Here is a 23,100-nt window from a genome sequence, read left to right on the forward strand (position 1 = left end):
GAACACGGAGGGGCGCGGCAACTTTTTAGTATATTTCGGCCAAAAAACGAAAATGTTATTTTCGGCCGAAAATTTTCGGCAGCCTAAATTTTATTGCATTCCTAATTTTAAGACACCCATATGCTCTCGCGGGCCACATAAAATAATGTGGCGGGCCGGATTTGGCCCGCGGGCCTTGAGTTTGACACATGTGCTTTAAAGGGTCAGTAAGAAGCCAATATTCTAACCGGAGAGCTAAGAGCTCAAGTTAGAACTGCATGTAATAGAAACAAAATCATAAGTATAACTATCAAACATAGTATTTTGGTTATTTAACTTTAAAATATATATTTTATTAGATATATTTAATTGTATTTTGGTTATTCAGGGTGGCCGCGGGTCCTTAAAAAGTCTTAAATAAAATGTTCCTAATAAAAGGCCTTAAAGTATTAAAATGTCCTAAATTCAGATTCGATAGGTCTTAAATATTTCTGGTCACATTACCGCTAAAATTTCTCCAGTCTGACGGACCTAATGTCCGTCAAATAACCAGTGAAGCATCGAATCGCGAGAATGATTCAGATTTTATTACTTAAACTGCTATTGATAATGATAATGTAGGCTTTTTCTGGTAACGCTGTTGAGGCTCGCTCTGCTTGTCTCTGTGATAGATTTTATAGTAAGAAATCAAAACAAATGAGCATAACGGCACACATAAAAAAACTCACAGAAGAAACATACTGAGGTAAAAATTCTAAATGTTGTTTTTTTATTTATTTATAACATGTGATATAGTTAAGTAACATAACATGACGGGAGCTATTTTGCTGAATATTCTCACGATTGCAAATGTTACATTGATTTTAGTTCAATAAACAAGTAGTTAATATTAAATTATTTCAATTACTTAGGTTAAATATTACATATACGTATGCAATATAATGTGTATTTCCATCACAGGTTTGGTCTTAAATTTAATTCAAAGTGGCATTAAAAAGGTCTTAAAAAGTCTTAAATTTAACTTGTTATCTGTAGACACCCTGTATTAACTGGCCGGAATTTTGAGATCGCAATAGACGTGAAGGACTATAATGCGTTAAGAGCTCGCTCAAGTACTGCGGAGCTAAACCATTTAGTGCTTTGTAAGTAATCAGCAGTATTTTAAAATGTATACAATGTTTAATAGGAAGCCAGTGCAGTGTTGACAGAACCGGGCTAATATGGTCATACTTCCTGGTTCTGGTAAGAACTCGAGCTGCTGCGTTTTGGACCAGCTGTAATTTGTTTATTAAGCGTGCAGGGCAACCACCCAGTAGAGCATTACAATAATCTAGCCTTGATGTCATGAACGCATGAACTAATTGTTCCGCATTTGTCATTGAGAGCATATGACGTAATTTAGATATATTTTTAAGATGGAAAAATGCTGTTTTACAGATACTAGACACGTGACTTTCAAATGAAAGATTGGTATCAAAGAGCACACCCAGGTTCCTAACCAACGATGAAGACTTAACAGAGCAGCCATCAAGTGTTAGACAGTATTCTAGGTTATTACGTGAGGGAGTTTTTTGTCCAATAATTAGAATCTCTGTTTTTTCAGAATTAAGTAGTAGGAAATTACTAGTCATCCAATTTTTTATATCAGGTATGCATTCCGTTAATTTTGTGAATTGGTAAGTTTCGTCTGGGCGTGAAGAAAGTCCTACTATTATTCCTTTCAATAATTTGTTACATTAAGATATCACAATGCAGAAGAAAAGATCTGTCTATACTTCCGTTTCATTGTGACTTTTAAGGCCCTGTTCTAAACGGCACACTTCATGTGCATCTGTGGTGTTCCACAAGACTGCAGGGTGTCCCATTTGTCATTTTAGGTTTCAGAAGGAAGCAGACTTACACCCGACAGACAAAGCAGCGTTATGTCATGAAAGCGTGGAACTGGAGAAAGACGTCGAAGGCCTAGGGTTCCATTGGGACGGGCTGTGTCTTTATTAAAACAAATCTTTACATAGATTAAACCAATAGGCCTTTATCTCATTTCCTGGTTTTGGAACGTTCGAAATCACCAAGCAGTGTACTCGCACTTCCGGTGGTTAAGTAGTTACACCTTTAGATGAAAAGCAATTTAATCAAACCATTAAAATGGAATCAAGAAAACAAAACAAAAAAAGAAACTTTTGGCAGATGCGAGAGCGAAGTAGTCCAGTGCAATAACCGGAAGACGCCGTACACTGCTTCACGGCTACTTCCAGCGTTCTATTGTGTTGCGATAAAGGCCTATACAATATCCCTCAGTTTCACAGACAAGTCTTAAGATAGTCCCAGACTAAAATGTATGTTTGAGCTGTTTTAACTAAAAGCATCTTGCACTGACATATCTTAAAATATGTCAGTGCCATTGTTTTGTTTCAAGATGCACACCAGTCATGTTTTTTCTAAGACACGTTTATTAAAGCTACTCAAATGCTCTAATTTAACTAAGGCCTAATCCTGGCTTACTCTAAGCCCTGTCTGTGAAACCAGGCCTAAACATTACATTTTGTATTTTAGCAAATTATCTGTAATCTACTGACATGATTTTAATTCTGAAACATATTTCTGCTTCCTAGATTATTTGATCTTTTTTCCAAGATGATCCCTGCAAGTTTCGGCCAGCTGTTGGCTAAAGTGAGCAAGCTGAGGACCCACCTGCTATTTGCTCCTTCATACTTCACTACAGCACGGCTATCAAATCAAAACTCTAAACCGCATGAAAGAAACATTCTCCTGATGGGTCCTCCTGGAGCAGGGAAGACCTGTGTAGGGCGGATTCTGGGACACAGACTAGGTATGCCTGTTATTGATATAGATGACGATGTTCTCGAAAGGACGTGGGGAATGAGTGTGGCAGACAAGCTCTCTGAAATTGGTGGTGATGGTTTTATTGAAGAAGAAGGTAAAGCAGTGTGCAGGTTTGCAGCCACAGGAAGTGTCATCTCTCTGACCGGCTCCAATCCCCTGCATTCGGACGCCATGCGGCACCTGAAGCGCTCTGGACTGGCCGTGTACCTGGATGTGGACACAGAAGATATCATGCAGAGACTCTCTCGAATGAAGGTGAACAGGATTGTGGGTCAGGATGCTGGTGTTTCTATGAGAGAGATATTACATTACAGGAAGCAGTTTTATGAGAAATGGCTAGATGCGAGAGTCCTTTGTGGGACGGGAGACTCCGTGGAGGACGTGGCTGATAAAGTCCTGAGGACTCTGCTCAGATATGAGGATTCAGAATCAGAGGTGTTTGTTTCAACGAGGAGCCAAATGTCAAGTGACCCCAAGTTCTTCAGTGATGTCGTCATAGAGGGTCTTGCACCAGATGGAGGGCTTTATGTCATACCTGTCAAGTATCCCGTTTTGGCCGGGAAAGTCCCGTATTTTACCCTTCTTTCCCGCCGTCCTCCCGTATTAGTATTTACCCGTAAATCTCCCGTATTTTAACCTGCGTTATTAAAAAAAATTTGTTTACGTTTTTAAAAAAATAATTTTTTCATAATTATTAAAAAATAATAATACCCCGGGCCCGGGCGGAGTAAAAAAAAACTAAAAAACATTACCAATCTGAGCTCTGTCACTAGTCTCGCGATAACTGCCACCTGCAGTAGCCTACTGTAGGTGGCAGTTGTCGCGAGGTTAGTGTGTGAGGTCAGATGATGAGTGACAACGCGGGAAAAAACAGAAAAAAAAATACAACTGAGACGAATGATGGACGCTACGACCTTCTCGGAAGGCACTCCTGCCAAAAAATCTAAAATCGCATGTAAATACTGTGATCAATGGGACGGCGAATTTAATTTTCTGAAGAGGAGCAGGGTGGGGGACAGTCACGCGTTTTGCAAGTTTTGTAACTGTGATTTTAGCATCTCACACGGGGGAAGGAATGATGTTTCTCAGCACGAGAAATCCGCCAAGCACAAGCGCGGGCTAGAGGGACAAAAACATGCCCAGGCGATGTCAGCATTCGTGACGAGAAATGCCACCGATGCAGACCAGGTCATACGTGCAGAGGTAAAAATGGCAATGCTGTGTGCCAAAAACAACATTCCTTTCTCCTTCCACGATGACTTCAACAAGTGTGTAGCTGACATGTTCCCGGACTCTGCTATTGCACGAAAATACTCAACGGGAAAAACTAAGGCTACTCAAATCATCAAAGGTAAGTTAGCTAACATACCTATCTTTCTTACTGCTGGGCTACTGTACGTTTGCTAAAACGGTATCAAATGGGTTTGAAATGTGTTTGAATATTCTAACATTTGAGCATAGGCGTTGAGTTCGGTGGGGACATGGAGGCGCCGGCGAGTGAACTGGAGTTTGTCTCATAAATGAACCGAAACTCAGCGTATAATGCACATTCCCATTCACAGCGTATTTAGACACATTTAGACGTCTTATGAATGACTTAAATGAACAACTAGCCTACTAGTCGACTAGAAAAAAAACTTTTAGTCGGAAGCAGCCCTTATTCCACATATTTTCTGTGTTGAGCGAGCGACCCTGCGCGAAAGAGAGAAAAAAATGAATGCGTCATTGTACCCAGCACTTCTGAAAATGCACTTCCGAATGCGTCTCTGTACCCAGCACATTTCAAACCAAACTGACGCCCATGCATTTGAGCATTAACCCATGGCATGTGTTGTAGGCTAACTTACTAGCTAATTACTGGACACTCAACAGGTGCCATAGCAGCAGAACTAGAGGACGAGTTGGCCAAAACATGCCGATCTCAGCCCTTTTCACTGATGTGCGACGAATCGAACAATAGAAAAACAGAAAAAGAATTCGTCATCCTGACTAGACTCTACGATGAGGCCACTCTGCAGGTCTCTACAAGATTCCTGGAGATGCCTACATGCAATGTAGGAAATGCAGAAAATCTGTATGAAAAGCTTAGTGAAGCATTAAGGTAAGGGGAACTGCTCTGTGTTGTTGACATGTTTAGTAGATTGTATTTAATTACAACCTTACATTTTGTCTGAGACGTTTTGTGGCATTTTTTTCCTGTTTCCAATAGAAAAAGAGGCATCCCATGGGATAACCTCCTGATTGCCTTTAACTCTGATAATGCGAGTGTTATGAAAGGCCGCCATAACTCGGTCATCAGCAGACTGAAGACCAGCCAGCCCCACGTCCAGGACCTTGGCTGCATCTGTCACCTGGTACAGCTGGCCACTGGCTGTGGCATCAGAGCAGCCCAGGTACCAGTGGAAGACATCCTGGTGGGGATATACACCCACTTTGATAGAAGGTAAATGCATACATATAGGCCTGCTATTTCTCTCACCTAATGTTGTGTGTTACAATGTAACAACATTGCATGTGGCTAACTCATGCACAAGGTAGCCTTGTAGGCCTGCAGTTCATATTCTTCACACACACACACACTCACAATTCCAACCACTAACAGAGTAATTTTCTATCTCTCAGTGCAAAAAGATGTGAAGTCTACAAAGAGTTTGTAGACTTCACTGATTCAGATCACCTGAAGCTCCTCAGGTACTGCAGCACCAGATGGCTGAGTCTGTTAACCTGCATCCAGAGGGTGCTGAACCAGTGGGATGCACTACAGGTAGGATGGTAACTCCACTCAGCAGATATCTACACAGTTTACCATGCTATATTTCAATTTTAACCATGTATTGCCACCCTGTATCTCTATGTACTGTAGGCCTACTTTAACAGTCATGAAGAGGTGGAGAGGAGTGTTAAAGTGCGTGATCTGGCAAGCCATCTGCGTGATCCAATCGTGAAGACCTACTTCCTGTTCCTGAGTGCTGCCCTTAAGCCTTTATCTGAATTTAACATTGCCTTCCAGGTGGGTGTCAATGATATTGAGTGAATGAGTGAATAATAGGATATAACTAAATGTTTGTGCTTATTGTAGCATTCTTATTTCACTGTTATTTTGTTGTGACCATTGATATTATCTGCAGTCAGAGGGAATACAAATTCACAGACTTGAAGAGGAGATGTGCAGGCTGATGAAGAGGATCATGGGCTACCTCATACCAGCCAGGGCAATCGTGGCTGTACCTCTCAGGGAGGTGGAGTATGGAGATGGACATCAGTTGGCTGATGAAGATCTTTTTATCGGAGCAGACACAAAGGCATTCATGAGAAGCGCTGAGCTCCCTGTGTCAGCCGAGAAGAAAATCTTTCAGTGAGTATATTACCCAGTAGTTATATTATGATATCATCTTTTAACAGTATGAGAGTATAGGCTGTAGTGTGCCTAAAATATTACCACTAATGCATTTTTTTCACTCTTATGCTGTTGTAGAACTGTGAGAAGCTTCTATGAGGCAGTGCTTAAGAAGATGTTCTCCTCCTTTCCCCTCGACCATCCACTCCTGAGGGACCTGAAAGTGCTGGACCCTGCAGCTCGTCTTAACATAACTCCAGGGACAGGTAGATAATAAAAACAGTTTCCAATAGGCTTTATGCCCAGCTCCACTACTTACCCTAGCAACCACCCTAGCAATGGTCAGACACACCTGGATTAATCAGTTTGTCCAATAATGTAAGACAGGAAATAAAGGAGCTGGCTTAAGTTCAGGAAGTAATGCAGTTGTGCATAAAGCCTATTGATATTAGGCAAGGCAAGGCAAATTTATCTGTAAAGCCCATTTTTTTCAAACAATTTGTCTCAAAAGGCTTTACATCGCATCATAACAACATCCTCTGGGGACAGTTCCCCATTGATAACCAAACAATTAATTGGCACAGTATACTTGATACTTGTTTAGATCTGCAATGTTCAGTCAAACACTTGTTTTACTTTACAGTGGAAAGGCTAGGGGCCCTGTTCCCTCAGTTGAGGTTGAAAGAGGATAAGATGAGAGAGGAATTCACAGACTATCAGGTGACAGATAGTAAGCAACTCCCCCAAGAAGAAAGAATCGACAGATTCTGGGGCCTGGTAGGAAAGGACATGAGGTTCAGTGAGCTGCCAAAACTTATGAAGGCTTTACTATGCATTCCCCATAGCAATGCAAGTTCAGAAAGGGTGTTTAGCATGGTACGAAAGATTGTTACAGAGAATAGGATGACGTTAGACAACAGAACTGTTTGCGCTCTACTCTCATGTAAAATTAACCACTCTGGCCCAGCCCACAAATACACTCCTTCCAAAACAGTCTTAAAGAATGCAAAGTCTGCTACAAATTTGTACAACAACTCACTAAAAGAGTAAAGAAAAGTTATGTGAAATGAAAAGGAAAAACTGTAAAACAAAAACAATATGAAATGAAAAGAATGTGTGGAATGAAAATAAAATGTAAATGTAAAGACAAGCAATGTTAAATGAACAGAAAATATGCAAATAAGCCTTTCAATAAATGCTCTTCATATATACCCTTTTGTGTTTTCATTTAGGATATAATGAATGTTCACAGCATGTCAATGTCTACAAAGGTAGGCCTATCATTGGCTTCATGCACAACTGCACTACTTCCTGAACTTCAGCCAGCTCCTTTGTTTCCTGTCTGCCATTATTGGACAAACTGATTAATCCAGGTGTGTCTGATTATTGTTGTTGTGACTACTGAGGTCAGGCACACCTGGATTAATCAGTTTGTCCAATAATGGCAGACAGGAAACAAAGGAGCTGGCTGAAGTTCAGGAAGTAGTGCAGCTGTGCATAAAGCCAATTGTAGTTTAAAAGTGGTTGACAAGTGGTGATTTTAGCTTTCTTGTACACCTGTCTTAAAATGTAAGGGATACTGGAGCTTGGTTGGGGTGGTGGGACTGCTCGCGGTGGGCGCCGGAAAATTTCCCTTATTTTCAAATCCAAAACTTGACAGGTATGCTTTACGTACCAAAAAAAAGGTTTCCCCAAACTGGAACCTTCAGAATGGTTGAGAATATCCAGCCATGCCACGAGAGCTGTGGCCATACTGGAAAACTGTATCCATCCTATGGATGTGTCCCCTGTAGAATTGAGCACAATGGTGTGTCGTGCTTACGGCCAGAACTTCGCCGATCAGTCGGTTGTGCCTCTAAAGCACCTCACTGATCATCAGTATCTTCTAGAACTCTTTCACGGCCCAACTGCCTCGTTTAAAGACCTGGCACTGCAGTTGATGCCTCAGCTGTTTGCCCACTGCCCGCCACAGATGTGCAACTACCTGATTCTAGTGGCCACATCTGGAGATACCGGAAGCGCGGTGCTGAACGGCTTCAGAAATCTTAAAGACAGTGACCGGGAGAGGATCGGCGTGCTTGTGGTTTTCCCTGAGAACGGAGTGAGTGAGATTCAGAAGCTACAGATGACAGGATTTCAGGAGGGCAATGCCAAGTCCATCAGCGTCCTGTCCAATTTTGACTTCTGCCAGAGGAGCATTAAACGAATGTTTGGGGACTCGAGCTTGATCGGACATTTAGCTGTGGAATATGCCACGGTTCTCAGCACCGCAAACTCGATAAACTGGGCCCGACTGCTCCCTCAGGTGGTCTATCACTGCTCGGCGTACATGGACCTGCTTAGAAATCGCACGCTGACTTTCGGAGACCCCATTGACGTGTGCATCCCTACCGGAAACTTTGGCAATGCCATGTCAGCCCTGTATGCCAAACAAATGGGAATACCCATACGGAAGGTGATCTGTGCATCCAATCATAACTGCATCATATCCGACTTCATCGCTAGTGGCAAGTATGATCTCCGCAACCGGAAGCTGCAGGTTTCAAACTCTCCTGCCATTGATATCCTGAAGTCTTCCAATCTTGAGAGGTTCATCCATCACGCTTCCGGTGGGGATGGAAGTCTTGTCAGAGATCTGTGTTTGAATCTAGAAAGAGAGCGCATCTTTAAAGTGTCGGAGACTTTACGGCAGAAGATAAATCTGGAACTTCAAGCTGGTTGGTGCTCTGAAGAAGACTGTTTGAGGGCCATACAGGAGGTGCACGCGACAACAGGCTTCATAATGGACACTCACACAGCGGTTGGGAAAGTAGTCGCCGATCGTATACATGACAAAACCTGCGATATGCTCCACTGCACCTTGTGATATGCTCCACTGCACACCACGGGAAGTTTGCTCCGGCTGTCTTAAAAGCCCTTCAGTGTCAAGATATCCCACCGGATCCTGTTGAGCAGTTGGATAAACTCTGCAGCATTGGAGGCCGAGAGCAGATGCATGACGCTCTGCTGAAGTGCATGGGAAACAGTGGACATCATCCACATAAAGTATGTCAGGCTGACTATAACAAGCTCACAGATGAAGTAGAAACTATGATACAAGACTCATTTCTGAGAGTCCAGTGAAACCTGCAGTACCTGCACATGTCCACTTGATGGCAAAGTCTGTCAAGAAACCCCAAACATTATACTTCCATCAAATCTAAAGTCATGAGATATAGTTCAAATGCTTTTCATGTAAGTCCATAAACTAGTCTTAATTGTACTTTATCATAATCTCTCAGATGTTTTATTAATTTAGTGTTGATAACTTTATTAAAAAAGCCTGTTTATACTGATAGTTGCTTAATTGCTGGCAACAGCAAACAGTCTACAGTTACATAATGAAATATTACTTGGTGGAATTATTCTTTTTGAATATTATTAATAAAAATAATTTATTGATCATTTTTATTCCTATTGCTGTTGTTGACATGTGTAGCTTATTTCTTTAAGGGTTGAAATACAAATAAATAAACTGACAAGGCAAACAAAAAGTTTTTCCCTCTTGAAGAGATAGTTCATCATCATTCACTCAAACACTCATGTTGTTCCAGACCTCAATTACTTTCTTTATTCTGTCAAACACAAAAAAAATACAAATAAAATAATAATATTGAGAAATTAATCCGTTTTTTCCCCTTCATGTAGTAGAAGTCAATGGTAACCAAACCGGTTTGCTTTATCAACATTCTTCCCAATATCTTTATATATATATATATATAATGACTGAGCATCCTGGATTGAATCCTGTTTGTTTAAACGTGTATTCTCTTCAGAATGCATACATTTATCGAGCCGACTGTGGAACCTTACCCTGGTATTCCAGAGTTCTCGCGAGAGCACAAGTTGAGTTTGCTCAGCGAGTTAGATTTAGGTCTGGATTTCCAGGCTAATGGAACCTTGCGTCTACGTGGAATTGTACAGTAAGTGTCGATAGTGTTTTTAAATGTTATTTTCAAGTTTTTATATTTTATTAAAGTTTGAAAATGTTAATGCAGGGCTATATAATATAATAATATATTTACATCTACAATCAACCTACACATACAGAATTATGTAATTATGTAATGTTACTGTACATGTAAATGAATTTTTTGTACTTTTTGTATGTATGTGAAAAGCCCTTCTAGGGACGGACATTGCAAATTAGCCTTGGCTATAAATGTTGTAGTGTGGTACAGGTTTATTGTTCACACGTGTCCCTATTAAATAAAATTAAATAAATAAAATTAAATAAATACTGACTGCACAAAAGTAAAAACTTAGCTATATTCTGAATTGCAACCATGAAATTGACAACACATATGGCAGAACAAACTTAATATTTATTAATATCACAATACACTCTGCAAATACAAGAAAATTATTTCACAATTTGTATAAATAATTAGTGGATGGATCTTACTTTATTCTTGTAATTAAATAAACATTGCCGATTCTACAAAACCAATACATACTGTAAACAAACTAGTGAATATTTGACATTTTATATACAATAGTAAGAAATAACTTCAGGAGTCTTCATAGAATTATAAGAAAGCACAAAATGAAGCATAGGCTGTGCTATAACAAAACAAAGACATTGCTGAAAAATAAAGTACTATCTGTACATGTGCCTGTGTTTTAGTCGTTACAGGTTTCTGGCATATCGCTCCTTTGTGAGCTGGTGCTGGGGTTTCCTTGGCCGTCGGGTACGTGTCGTGATTCCAGCCTGTGTGGTGATGAGGGTTCGCCGTGAGTTTCCAGATGATCAGGGCAGATATGTTGGTTTCCTACCAGCTGATGATTGAATCTGGACACCATGGTGGAGATGACCTCCTCCTTGTCTGGCCGCTCATACTCCGCACAAAGGTCTGATAGTATGGGTATCTTAAGTACCTCATCCATGTATGGAGCAGGGTCCACAAAAACATGCTCAAATATTAGGTCCTGCAGGTCATCTAGGTACTCTGTGCAATAAAACAAAATGTATTTATAAATGTATATCCTGTTGATGATGTTGCTTGTGCACGACCAGCATTTTCATTGTAATGAAAGGTTCAGCCAGGTTTAGTCTGCAAGTGCACAGACACAATTCAGGAAAATAACCTATAGTGATGTAAAGTTATTTTAACAGCAGTTCAATTACCTGCACAACATTCCAAGAAATGGGAACACCACATTTTTTGGGGCAAACCGTAGAATGTCACTATGAAATGACTCCAAAGATGAAGTCTGGTGATGTGGACTTAGTTTGGTGATGTCCCTCAAAATCCACGTGTTTGTCATCACTTTCTCCAGCTTGTAGAATGCCTGAGTTCCTATGAGAAATGATACAAAAATTGCATTAATTACAACTAATAACTTTAATTTTAGGTTATTTACACTTCGACTAACAGTCCCTTTTTTACATTTTGTCGTGTTGCATAAAAATAATATTTGTTTACAGTATCATACTGGCAACAAGCCACTTGTTTCTATCTCTGCTTCCCTTTAGATGATGTAGACGAGCAGGAAAGTTTGGATCCTCTGTGTACGTTCCTGACATGGTTCAGAATCGATTTCCATTTTGCCACTCTTTCTGGTCCAGTGGTTGAAGATGATGCAGTCCAGTAAATGTGGTTTTTAATGCTTCTCTGCCAGTTCCGTAATTTTTCATCTTGGAAATGTTTTCAAGTTTCCTCACAATCCCTGTAAATAAAAATATAGACAAGCATTTTACTGCTGAGAATAAAAACAGTGATGTTCACAGTTTGCCACTACTAAATATTTGTGATATGCCTATAAACTGTCACAATTTCTTAATTTTCATATTATACCCACTTATAAATCTATGTTATTGAATAAAACCTTTTTCGATGTGCCACACATCATAAAACTGGTTGATGTTATGTTCTCTGAGGCAGAGTGTGAATTACCCCACCATAATTGGGGGGGGTACTGCTCCTTCACTTCTTCTATGACCATCATGGTCCACTACCATATCAATCCCCACCGTGATCGCCAAGTGCAACATGTGTTGTGCAACACACATACAAGGTCTAAACATGCGACAAACTGATAATCAGTATAGGCTACAGAATATCTCATTGTTATTATATATCCAAAAGAGAACTGTTTTGATCAACTCCCAAAAGTTAGAAGTTAAGTGCACTGAAATACCATTCTAATTACTAGTAAATAGTAATACCTTTACAAGAAGCCTATTGCCTATTTCAGGGTTTTCCTGCCTCAAAATGTGGCGCAGGTGGTAAAATCATAATAATTTATTTTAATAATAAGATAATAAAAATGTGTATTTTTTTGTAGATCATCATATAGCCTAATGTGTTTTCCACAATTTTTTCTGTTGGTGGAGATTGGTACCTCTAGGGGGGTCCGGGGGCATGCCCCCCCGGAAGAAAATTTTGTACATTTTAAAGATAAATTCATTAATCTGGTGCACTTTGAGTCGCCCGAATCCACTATTAAAAATAAAAAAATCCACCCGCAAACCGCCTATATTCTTTGATTTAGATATCTGCATCTGATCATCACATTACAATTATTCAAATTCTTAGTGTTAAGCATGATAATCTGGTAACATCACACTGAAGTAGGCTGATTTAAAATGAACATTTATTTAAAATAAAAGTTCTTCTTTTGGCAAAATTACATTTCCTTAATAGCCTAAACAGAGGCTTTACTCCCTTCAAGCTTAAATTGTCAATGTTTCATTACATCACTGTTTGAAAACACTCAGAATCATTTTTTTTACCTTTATAAAGGGCATTTTCCCCTAATTTTATTAAATGTATGCTCCATCTTTCATTTCAAATTCTTAAATTTGATAAATATATTCAATTAAAATAATTAGACACTAGTGTTGCGATTCAGGAGGCAGAGACAGATCCATATGCAACAATGTTTATTGACCAGTTAAGCCAGGCAAAACGAATAAGCCGAATGGCCAGAATCCAGGAACGGGCAGGGGTCGGGGCAGGCGGCAGACGACGGAATGAAGAGACGGGCAGAAGTTCAGGGCAGGCAGCGAGAATCAGAGTCCGGGGAACAGGCTTGGGTCAGAAGTCAGGCTGCAGACAATCGAGGAAACAAGTAAGGCAAGGATAATTCAGGAAAACGCTCAGACATGCAACACAGGGTGAAACAATACTTCGCACAGGACGCTGAGTGAGTGAGTAAGATATAGTATGAGTAATCAGTGATCATTCAGAACAGGTGCAGCGTAATCATAAATGATCCATACTAGGAGAAGTATGCAATGCTCTTAGTATTCTGGAGAGGGCGCTCGAGATTGAGTACAGGGAGAATCACGGAGACTGGATGCCGTAACAACTAGGCTGTTACCAATAAAATTAAATCATTTACATTGAAAAATGATAACTATTAAATTAGATTATTTTAAATATTTTTGAATATACAAATAAGGAATGTTGAAAAGAATGATACTTTATGAAACTAGCGTTTTGTCATTCAACGTTGACACTTGCTTGAGAAGGTGAAGTCGTTCTCTATCTCCTTCTAGCCACGGTGGTTAAAAATGGTACGGTCCACAATAGGGGTGTCTGAAATCGCTTTACATTAAAATGTTCCTACAGTGAAAATAGGAGTTGACTTGTATTGTAACTGTAATTATATTTTTTTCACAATATCAGAAAAATTATCTGACCCCCCCAAAACTGATATTTCTGTCCCCTACTGGGTCTTCATTGGGGGGTATAGTACCCCCCAGTACCCCCTGTAATTCGAACTATGCTCTGAGGTACTTTTGTATTTGTGGGTGGCGGTCAGTTACAATACACTCCAGAGTAACACCACGAGCTTCCAACAGGGCAAGGCTCCTCTGTAATCCTTTTTCCATGTGGTAGCTTCCTCCCACTTCGTTACTCTGAAATAGACAAGAATAGGGAACGAAACAATCATCTTAGACAAACCAGAAGTTTTAAACTTCTCAAAATGTACTTTTTTAAAATACTGATATTTCTTCTCTCCCACCTGAACCAGCTCTGGTGTGTCCACAACGGTGTTGGTCTGAAGGTCCATCAATGTATAGCTTCCAAACTTTGCAGAGTGGCCTTTGAAAGTAATATTACACAAAGCATTATTACCACGAGTGCATTGAATTCAGTTAGATACTACCTATGCATGTTATGCTTCATGATCCGGAAAATACCCGAGCATCCATGCATCCTTCTTATTTACAACTATGTACCTGGTGAGTCAGCCCTCATGTCACCTCCAACGATGACCCTTTCCCTTTCACTCAGGCGATCTAGCGTCTCATTTTGCCATTTTGCTTGAGCACTAAGAAACAAAAACTCGTACTGGTTAACAAATATTAAATACAAAAGTAACAAAATATAATAATAATAAAAATAATACAATTCTGAACCAGGGGTGTTAAACTCAGTTCCAGAAGGATCAACTTTTTTAATGAGCCTTAGAGAGTTGATTAGCTGCCTCAGGTGTGTTTAATAATGATTAGAGGTAAACTCTGCAGTGCTGTGGCCAACAAGGAACTCAGTTTGACACCCCTGTTCTAAAACAAATGCACAGTTTTGAAACTTACGACATGTCTGCTCTGCTGTCTCCGTTAAAGTTGTGTCCGTCTCTGCTGGATCAAATGTATAATCTTGCTCTTCAGGTGCTACTACAGATGATGTGTCCATTAGGGTTTCTTCGTCATCCTCTTCCTCCAGTTCCACACGAGGTCTCTTTGATGGCCACTTTATAGGTGTAGAGGTCCTAAATATTAAACCAGCTGCTGGTGACAAACTGTCAATGTCTGAAACTGTATCTGTCGTCTGGACACCTGTAATATACAAAGTAGTTGTGTGTTACTGTTATGTGACACTTATTGTGTAACAAGACTAGTTATAGGTCCTCTGTATAAGCAGTATCATGTAATACATAAACATACCTGAACTCCTGTAGCGAACATGAAACGTCTTCATTGATGACTGAGTACCAACAGACTTGGTCAGCGGTTTTGCGTCTGTCTGGCAAGCAACATCTCTGGTTTGGCTGCTCTGTTCTGATGTGCTGTCCTTAACAAATCAAGATTCCACTATCAGCGCGATAAAAAAATAACAACATAGCTGGACTCATGGTGCTATCACATGCTATCACAAACTTTATAAGTCTAACATGTTATTATGAACTTGACAAATTCAAAGGCAATTTGGAAAACCAACGCGTAATACATACTTCTAGATGTGTAGCTGGATCACGGACAGTTGGCACTGCTACATCCTTCAGGAGCCATTTTTTTGCAAAACCTGCTTTATACTGAGCCTCATTCAAAAAGCTGTCCGGTGTAAAATGATTCGAGCAGACATAAACGAATTTTGGTAGAGTTGAGGGAGCATTTTCTTCAAAAACAAACTTAATCCACCTCGTCTTCAGCGGTTCAGATTTCGGGAGTAAATAGAGAGAGGCTATGTGGATTATTACATCCAGCCCAACGCTTGGGAGACATTCTCGTCAGTGCAGCGATGGCGGATGTGATGCCCGGAGAAAAATCTGTGGAAGCAGTTTTCCAGGATCTGGAGTGGCCTGAGGATGGAACATTTCAGATATCAAAAACAGTTTTTGTTTTATTTATTTTTTTATAATATTAATGATCAATGTCAGTGGTCACATCAAATTGTTACTTTGGTTTCACTTTATCTAGATCCATTGTTTTATTTAAAAAATGTCAGCGCTGGTCGAGAAAATAATATTATAATGGGGGAAATAATTTTAATATTCTGTAAAAACAAGCCTTATTTTTTTGTGGAAAACAAGATAATACTTTTTAAATAATGTTGGAGAAATAATGATTTACCATTATCATATAGTATCAAGCGCTATATAAATGAAGGTGATTTGACTATAACAAGAACATTACAATGAACACAAATTTGAAAATCTCACTACAAATAATCCAGAATTTAAGACAAAAGATAATAATCCTACTCTGCTTGTTACACTTCCACACACCTGAAACTGATCGAGTGAATCTCCTCAGCTTCTCCAATCTAGCGTAGTGTACGAACAAACCATGGATGTTGTAACATCTGCTCCAAGCTGGGGCGTTCAGCTGGATCCAGAGCAAGACACTGTCCAATCAAATCCCTGCAGTCTGTACACATTTTAATAAGGAGAGAGCTGGTTAGTCATGACCATGTGACCTGGCATTTTTGAAAACAGCGATGCTCTCGGTGTACGTTGAGCTACAGTATATATAAAAATTCTGACACACTATAACCTTTAACTTTCTGTACAACTCGTTTGCTTTATGTGTGTTTATCAATGTTATCATCATTATTCACTCACGTTTGGATAAGTTGGGGTTCTGAAATGTAACTTCGGCTTGTGTGATTTCCGTTCTATTACGAAAAGGAAGACAAAAGTTCGACAACTCGTACAGCAACACTCCTAGAGACCAGACGTTTGCTGGGACGGCGTGGAATCGAGGTTCTGTAATGACTTCAGGTGGGCAGTATTCCCGAAATCCTGTAAGGAAGACATTTGCACATTGTTGAGCTTTTTTTTTTTAAAGCATCATCAAAAAATTTGTAAGTCACTAGCTTCAGGTTTCCACACTCCCAAAATGCTCACCCCTGTATCTGTTGCTCTCGTAGCCTTCACTACTAAATAGCTGACCGCAGCCAAAGTCTATCAGCTTGAGATCTAGCGTGTCTTTCTCAAACAGGAAATTCTCAGCATGAATGTCATTATGGAAAACACCATGATGGATGCAGTGTAGCACTGCCCGCACAGCCTGTCTCATGACGACCCGTGAGAAGCAGTCACTCCAAGGTTGACGAGTGATTATGTCATACAAGGTCTCGTAGGCCTCCGGATACTCCATAACCAGAGAGAATTCTTTAGGATGTTCAAACCACTCGTACAGTTGTATGACGAAGGGGCTTATGGGTTCTCGCCTCATCATCATCAGCAGCGCCACTTCTGTAACGAGAGGTTCGCGATTCCCAGGCTAGAGAGAAGAAGCAGACAGAAGGTTAGCTGGGTAAAAATCTGAAGAAAACATCATTTTGAAATGTACTATTCTTTGATCTTTTTAGATGCGTTCAAAAGAGCCTTTTCAGCTCAAAGTTATTTGGTGCCTCTAGGCTTATTTGTTGATCACATTTATACCTAATGCTTCCTACGGGTGTATTAACTAAAGTAATCTGCACTTAAACAACTCAATACACATTCAGGTTTTGGCCAACTTACAATATAAAGATAACGATCATTGTCAATCTTGCGTATCCGCTTGATGGCAACCTGCACAAAAAAAAACAAAAAAACAGTTTCAATAACAGTAACAGTTTTCAAGCACCTGGCTTTGTATTAAGTATTAAACCATCTGTAAATTGTTTTAAATGTGTTTTGATGCATGCAAGAGCAAAATGTTTGTACAATTCAGTAAGATTTACCTTTTTGCCATCAAATTTGCGTGTTCCCAGGAAAACCCTGCCAAATACTCCGGATCCAATTAACTTTTCCACGTTATAGAGAGACTCAAAGGACTCTGAAAAACAAACAGAAAAATATGAGACAATTATTAGCTTGCTAGATCCATTGTTTTATTTTAAAAATATCAGTGCTGGTCGAGCAACAGTAAATGTGATCGGACGTGTTAAAAACTTGACTCAGTTATGCATGAAATAGCTAAATCTCTATCTGTAGACTTTGCACTGCCAAGCCTTATTTCAGTCTCACCTGTTGAGCTCTCGTTCACAGGAGAAGCGTCCACGGCACGCCGAGCAGTTCGGCCAGTTGATGTCTCTGTTGGCTCGACAGGTACTTGACCCGGCAGCGGAGGACACAGAAACCCTTCGAAGCTGTTGGACCTGGACAAACCCTTGTCGCTTGGGCTCTCCGATCCATCGCCACTCCAGCTCCCCTCGACGCTGTCCGAGCCTCGGCTGCTCAGACTCAACAACTCTCTACTTCCTCTCTCGACATGGGCCTCAGGGGGGGGTGAGGACCAGGGTGAGGACCAAGCTGAGGATGGCGTGATGCCCGGAGAGGAATCTGTGGAAACAGTTCTCCGGGATCCAGAGCGACCTGAGGATGGAACATTTCAGATATCAAAAACTGTTTTTATTATTTTTTTATTTTTATTATATTAATTATCAATGTCAGTGGTCACATCAAATTGTTACTTTGGTTTCACTTTATTTTGGTCCCTTTAAAACATTCTATAAGTCTATCAGTAACATTGCACCTACATGTCTACTAACTCTCATTAGAGTATTAGTAGAGTATTAGTAGACTTATAGTTAGTAGAGTGTCTGTTGCTAGATCCATTGTTTTATTTAAAAAATGTCAGCGCTGGTCGAGAAAATTATTTTATAATGGGGGAAATCATTTTAATATTCTGTAAAAACAAGCCTTATTTTGAGTGGAAAACAAGATAATACTGTTTAAAATAATGATGGAGAAATAATGATTTACCATGATTTGGCTTGACGCCGGAGTGATCTGGAGAAGGTGACGATGATGGTTCAGAAACAGGATCTGCTGGAGGAATAAAAGGCTCCACAACATTTCTGCTGAAAAAACCCCTCCAGCGCTTACGGAAACGACCAGGTTTCTTCATTCGTTCTGGAGCTTTTTCTGAAATGAAGAAAAAACAAATGAAAACAACTATTAAACCCATCTCTGACGTCAAATTAAGCAATGACATAATGATATAACTTACATTTTACTATTCAAATCTTATCTGTAAAGTTACAAATCTAAAGTAATGGGAATTGTTCACGCTATCCACCTGACTTCTGCTTAATGCCTGCATAAATGTCCCAACATATTATTTCACAATATTAATAGTAATTTTATTTCACTATTATCACGATTACGAGGTGATTCCGATTCAACGCTAAAGTTATTTTTCTTATTTTATCTGATCTTTAATTAAAAAGAAAACATACATTTCCAGGCTTCATTTGGCCAACTCTGGCACATGTGGCTCAGTTCTTGTAATGGTAAAGATCATATGGGCCATATCTAAATATAGATATATTTTATTAAACACATTTATTAAATGCATAGCAATGTCTTATTTATGACATAACTGACTCTGTAATACTCGGCACGACAGCCATTTTGACAATTTTGCATGTTTTTGACAATTCAAGAGCAATAAGTGGTGAAATTGAATTCTTTTCTGGATCGTATGCTGTCTGTGAAGCGGCTTTCTGTGCGTGTGTTTCTGGTGTGTGTCAGACAGCCATCGAGCTCATGCCTTATTGAGAACGTTTTGCTAACATTCCCATTCAATTAAGAAAACATTATTTCTAAATGTTCCCTGAACGTTCAAAACGTCCAGTTTTTTCAACGTTTCAAAAATGTTTTATCTTGGTTAAAGGAACATTCTATTTTATAATTTGTCATTATGGGAACGTTACTTTTGAATGTTCTCGGAATGTTCCGAAAATGTCAGATGAATGTTGGAAAAAATTGGTTTCACTTTATTTTGGTCCCTTTAAGACATTCTATAAGTCTATAGGGGAATTATCACCCTACGTCACACGGCGTCACGCAGGTTCTACTGCGCATGTCGGGACCAAAAGTGGTCAAAAAAATATGCGGAGAACATTACGAAAATTAAATATAAAATGTTTTAAATCGAGCTATTAGTATTATTCTTATCCGTATCCGTGTAAGGATCAGCTGTTAAACGGGTCTTTCTGCAACCACGATGCGCACGCATCCCGGATGTTTACAAACCTATAATTGGTCTATAAGTAACACTGCACATGTCTACTAACTCTCATTAGAGTATTAGTAGAGTATTAGTTGACCGTTAGGGTTAGAATAAGTTGACATGTAGTTGAAAAGTTACTTATAGTTAGTAGAGTGTCTGTTGCTAGATCCATTGTTTTATTTAAAAAATGTCAGCGCTGGTCGAGAAAATAATATTATAATGGGGGAAATAATTTTAATATTCTGTAAAAACAAGCCTTATTTTGAGTGGAAAACAAGATAATACTGTTTAAAATAATGTTGGAGAAATAATGATTTACCATTATTTGGCTTGACGCCGGAGTGATCTGGAGAAGGTGACGATGGTTCTGGAATAAAACGCTCCACAACAGTCACAGCACTACCGGAACAGCAGCTGAAAAGTCCCTTCGTAGCCTTCCAGATCCTGAGGCTAAGACGTTCTGGAGCTTTTTCTGAAATGAAGAAAAAACTAATGAAAACAACTATTAGACCCATCTCTGACATCAAATTAAGCAATGACATAATGATATAACTTACATTTTACTATTCAAATCTTAATAGTAAAATGCTCCTCCCAACAGACATTCAGTTGTCTACAAGTAAAATTGCACCTACATGTCTACTAACTCTCATTAGAGTATTACAGGGTACCTGCACAATTTTTAAAGTCAAATTTGAGGCTTTTTAAGACCTTTTTAAGACCTGAAGAAATCAAAATGAATACCGTACATTAGGGGTGCGCAATATTGACAAAAATATGTCTCGATATTTTCAACGTTTTGTCGATAATAATTAGATGATATTTTTAAATTATTTAATGATTTACTGTACAGTTTTTTTATGTTTTAATTAAAGAATACTTTAAATATGAAACTAAAACCACCAGTAGGTGGCGGCAAGTCACTGTCTTAATAAGCGAGTTGTTGGAGTCATTTATTCAACCGATTTGTTCAAACCATAGATATTATATAGAGACTAGATGCCCTATTGGCCGCTGGGCACTGAGAAATGCGGCCGCCATCTTAAACCGGTCGTGTTCCTAGTTTCGTTGCGTGGCAGCAGTGAAGATGCTAGAGCACTGTGGAGTATTTTCCTGTTCTAATCGGCGGACCATCGCAAATAGGGCCCGGGGGATTACTTTTAACATTACCGTACTATTGGTTGTATTTTGTGAATAGAATATTACCAGATAATTGAGAAGGAGCAAGGATCTTTGATATTACTGTACTGATATCGTAGCCAGCTAACGTTAGCTAGGCAATGTTTACTGCACCAGCCGGTGTTCACCTGACATGGAGAGGTGGGGTAAAGTAATAATTACAAGAGCTTCTCGGTTATTTTAGTCCCGTCCGAATGTGCCATCTCAGTAATCATTTCGGACAATGTCAGTAAAGATTACGGCGACTTTTACCTTCTGTAAAAAGGTCCAGGAAAATTACCTCAGGTAACGTTAACGTTTATAAACGTGCGAATAGACCCTCTGTAAATCAAGTAATTTCGTGTTTAAAAGTAGTTTCCTGTGGTTTTTCAAGTATTGAGACGCTTGAAAAGGCATTCAGTTGCGTGTTTTCTCCCTCCCTCAACTCAAGTGTTTTCCACATACCATTCAGATCAGAAAGAAGTTCGAAAGCACTTGTAAGAGGCACGAAACTTACTTTTACCGCAATCCAATCTTAAGTTAATTCATACATTGTTCGACCGGACATAACTGTTTTATATATATATAAATATAGGTTATTTGTGTTTGCGCACGTGATATCAGGAAGCAATGTAAATGTAAAACACACACGTTTCTTCAACTTATTAAAATATCTTACTTTACTGCAACTATCTGTTTCTGCTTCTTTATCATATTTATAGTGTGTGATTTATAAAATAGCTTATATCCTACATCACATATTTTGATTTTGGACGTCTGGTCACTTTATATCTTATATCAGAATATTATATTACTGTTAAGCCTACTATGAATATTAAAATACGCCGAACCATGTGTCCTGTATAATAGCTACATGAATGACCTTTGCAGCAAACAAACCCGCGTGAAAATCAGTTCGGTATTCAGTGAGGTATGATTAATTAAATGCGCTGACAGCTCATTGCACCTGCCATACAGATTACACTGAGTGGAGCGGGTGACCGGTCTAAGATGGCGGCCCCACGGCTCGCCCGCGCCAGTAGGCAGTAGCGGTCGATAGGGCGTCTATCTATATGATGTCTATGGTTCAAACGGCTGATTCATTCAGAAAACAAGTGATTGTTTGTTCATTGAATCGTTAAAATGATTCGTTCAAAACGCGGATTTCAGTAAAAAACAAATCTGTCTGTTGGACTACGGCTTCATTATGAAATTCTCGTCGGCGATATAAAGTGAAAATTGACAATATTGTGTCCAAAAAGTAACTCACAATGTTAACTTTATTGTTCATTTAACTGTTGTATAAAATAAATAGCACATTTGCAATTGTGCAAAGGAAAACGGCACTCTTGATCATGTGATATTCTAATATAACAACATAATATGATATAAATATAAGACAAAAACTAATTTGGGGACATCTATAACTGCACTGACACATCACGCAGTGAAAGCAAGCCTGAGAGACAAACGTGATGTCAGCTCGCACTCGCAGTGCCTCGTACATAGTTAAAACAATGATTAAAATATCATCATAGTTCATAGACAATATTGCACACTCCTAAGCACATAAAGAATGAACTTACAATCGAACTGACATTTACTCGTTTTCTTCTCTCCTCTCGCGTGCAGGAGACAGACGTAGGCTAATATACTGCCGTAAGTGACGCGAATTGTCACGTGAACAAGCAAATCCACAAAGATGACAAAGATAGAAATAAAAATAATAATACGTAGGCCTACGCTAATTAGATAGGTTTAACCCTCTGGGGACCAAGCTGTTTTTGGGGCCCTTGAGATGTTCTGACATGCTCTGACATTTGTGCTTTTTTCAGTTATTTATAAACATGTTAATGGCAAAGGTGTAAATTCACTCTATATAGCACAAACAGGCCTACCATAATATGCGAGCAACATGTATGTAGATGTTTGTATTTTTAAGAGAATAATGTTTATGCGTGGTTATTTAAAAAAATAAAAATGAAAGTTGCTGAAATAAGACCACAAAACTCATACAAAATATGTGCCCACAAGACTTTTGACTAATGGATGTTGTCTCTTT

At 39.3% G+C, this 23,100-nt stretch overlaps 2 protein-coding genes, 2 long non-coding RNA genes and 1 pseudogene across 6 annotated transcripts; 2 read left to right on the forward strand and 3 right to left on the reverse strand.

Annotated features, from left to right (window-relative positions):
• The first annotated feature begins 396 nt into the window (after positions 1-396).
• On the forward strand, positions 397-9,604 carry LOC309508504 (threonine synthase-like 1; annotated as a pseudogene). The gene is made up of 2 exons: positions 397-3,351; positions 7,821-9,604. The product of its transcript is annotated as a threonine synthase-like 1 (transcript).
• On the forward strand, positions 4,088-7,369 carry LOC309508423 (uncharacterized protein). Of its 2 annotated transcripts, none has more exons than XM_082183054.1 (7): positions 4,088-4,174; positions 4,696-4,924; positions 5,033-5,266; positions 5,446-5,587; positions 5,687-5,833; positions 5,952-6,178; positions 6,299-7,369. In XM_082183054.1, the coding sequence occupies exons 1-7, from the start codon at positions 4,105-4,107 to the stop codon at positions 6,432-6,434; spliced, it is 1,185 nt and encodes a 394-aa protein (XP_082039180.1). In that variant the 5' UTR covers positions 4,088-4,104; the 3' UTR covers positions 6,435-7,369. The 2 variants fall into 2 exon arrangements, with proteins under 2 accessions (XP_082039180.1, XP_082039181.1); XM_082183055.1 differs by having other exon boundaries at positions 5,687-5,789; positions 5,956-6,178.
• Positions 9,605-12,958: 3,354 nt separating the features above from the next.
• Positions 12,959-15,131, reverse strand: LOC309507177 (uncharacterized protein). The gene is made up of 5 exons (XM_082181280.1): positions 14,748-15,131; positions 14,391-14,482; positions 14,174-14,253; positions 13,945-14,066; positions 12,959-13,251 (listed from the first exon to the last, which is right to left on the reverse strand). The coding sequence occupies exons 1-5, from the start codon at positions 14,750-14,752 to the stop codon at positions 13,215-13,217; spliced, it is 336 nt and encodes a 111-aa protein (XP_082037406.1). The 5' UTR covers positions 14,753-15,131; the 3' UTR covers positions 12,959-13,214.
• Positions 15,132-16,181: 1,050 nt separating this feature from the next.
• On the reverse strand, positions 16,182-16,944 carry LOC309508630. Its single transcript, XR_014209622.1, has 3 exons — positions 16,781-16,944; positions 16,496-16,675; positions 16,182-16,301 (listed from the first exon to the last, which is right to left on the reverse strand). It is a non-coding gene; the product is annotated as an uncharacterized lncRNA (long non-coding RNA).
• A 1,164-nt stretch (positions 16,945-18,108) lies between these two features.
• On the reverse strand, positions 18,109-20,383 carry LOC309508663. The gene is made up of 3 exons (XR_014209653.1): positions 20,200-20,383; positions 18,629-18,790; positions 18,109-18,238 (listed from the first exon to the last, which is right to left on the reverse strand). It is a non-coding gene; the product is annotated as an uncharacterized lncRNA (long non-coding RNA).
• Positions 20,384-23,100: the final 2,717 nt, after the last annotated feature.

Source organism: Leuciscus leuciscus, assembly GCF_965113295.1.
Source record: "Leuciscus leuciscus genome assembly, chromosome: 10".
NCBI classification, from domain to species: domain Eukaryota; kingdom Metazoa; phylum Chordata; class Actinopteri; order Cypriniformes; family Leuciscidae; genus Leuciscus; species Leuciscus leuciscus.

Coding starts and splice junctions, on each gene's coding strand:
- LOC309508423 (XM_082183054.1), top strand. CDS start 4,105: ATGTTCCCGGACTCTGCTATTGCACGAAAATACTCAACGGGAAAAACT. Junction 4,925..5,032: donor AAGCTTAGTGAAGCATTAAG/GTAAGGGGAACT, acceptor TGTTTCCAATAG/AAAAAGAGGCATCCCATGGG. Junction 6,179..6,298: donor GCCGAGAAGAAAATCTTTCA/GTGAGTATATTA, acceptor ATGCTGTTGTAG/AACTGTGAGAAGCTTCTATG.
- LOC309507177 (XM_082181280.1), bottom strand. Junction 14,254..14,390: donor CATGAGGGCTGACTCACCAG/GTACATAGTTGT, acceptor TTACTTTCAAAG/GCCACTCTGCAAAGTTTGGA. Junction 14,067..14,173: donor ACACACCAGAGCTGGTTCAG/GTGGGAGAGAAG, acceptor TGTCTATTTCAG/AGTAACGAAGTGGGAGGAAG.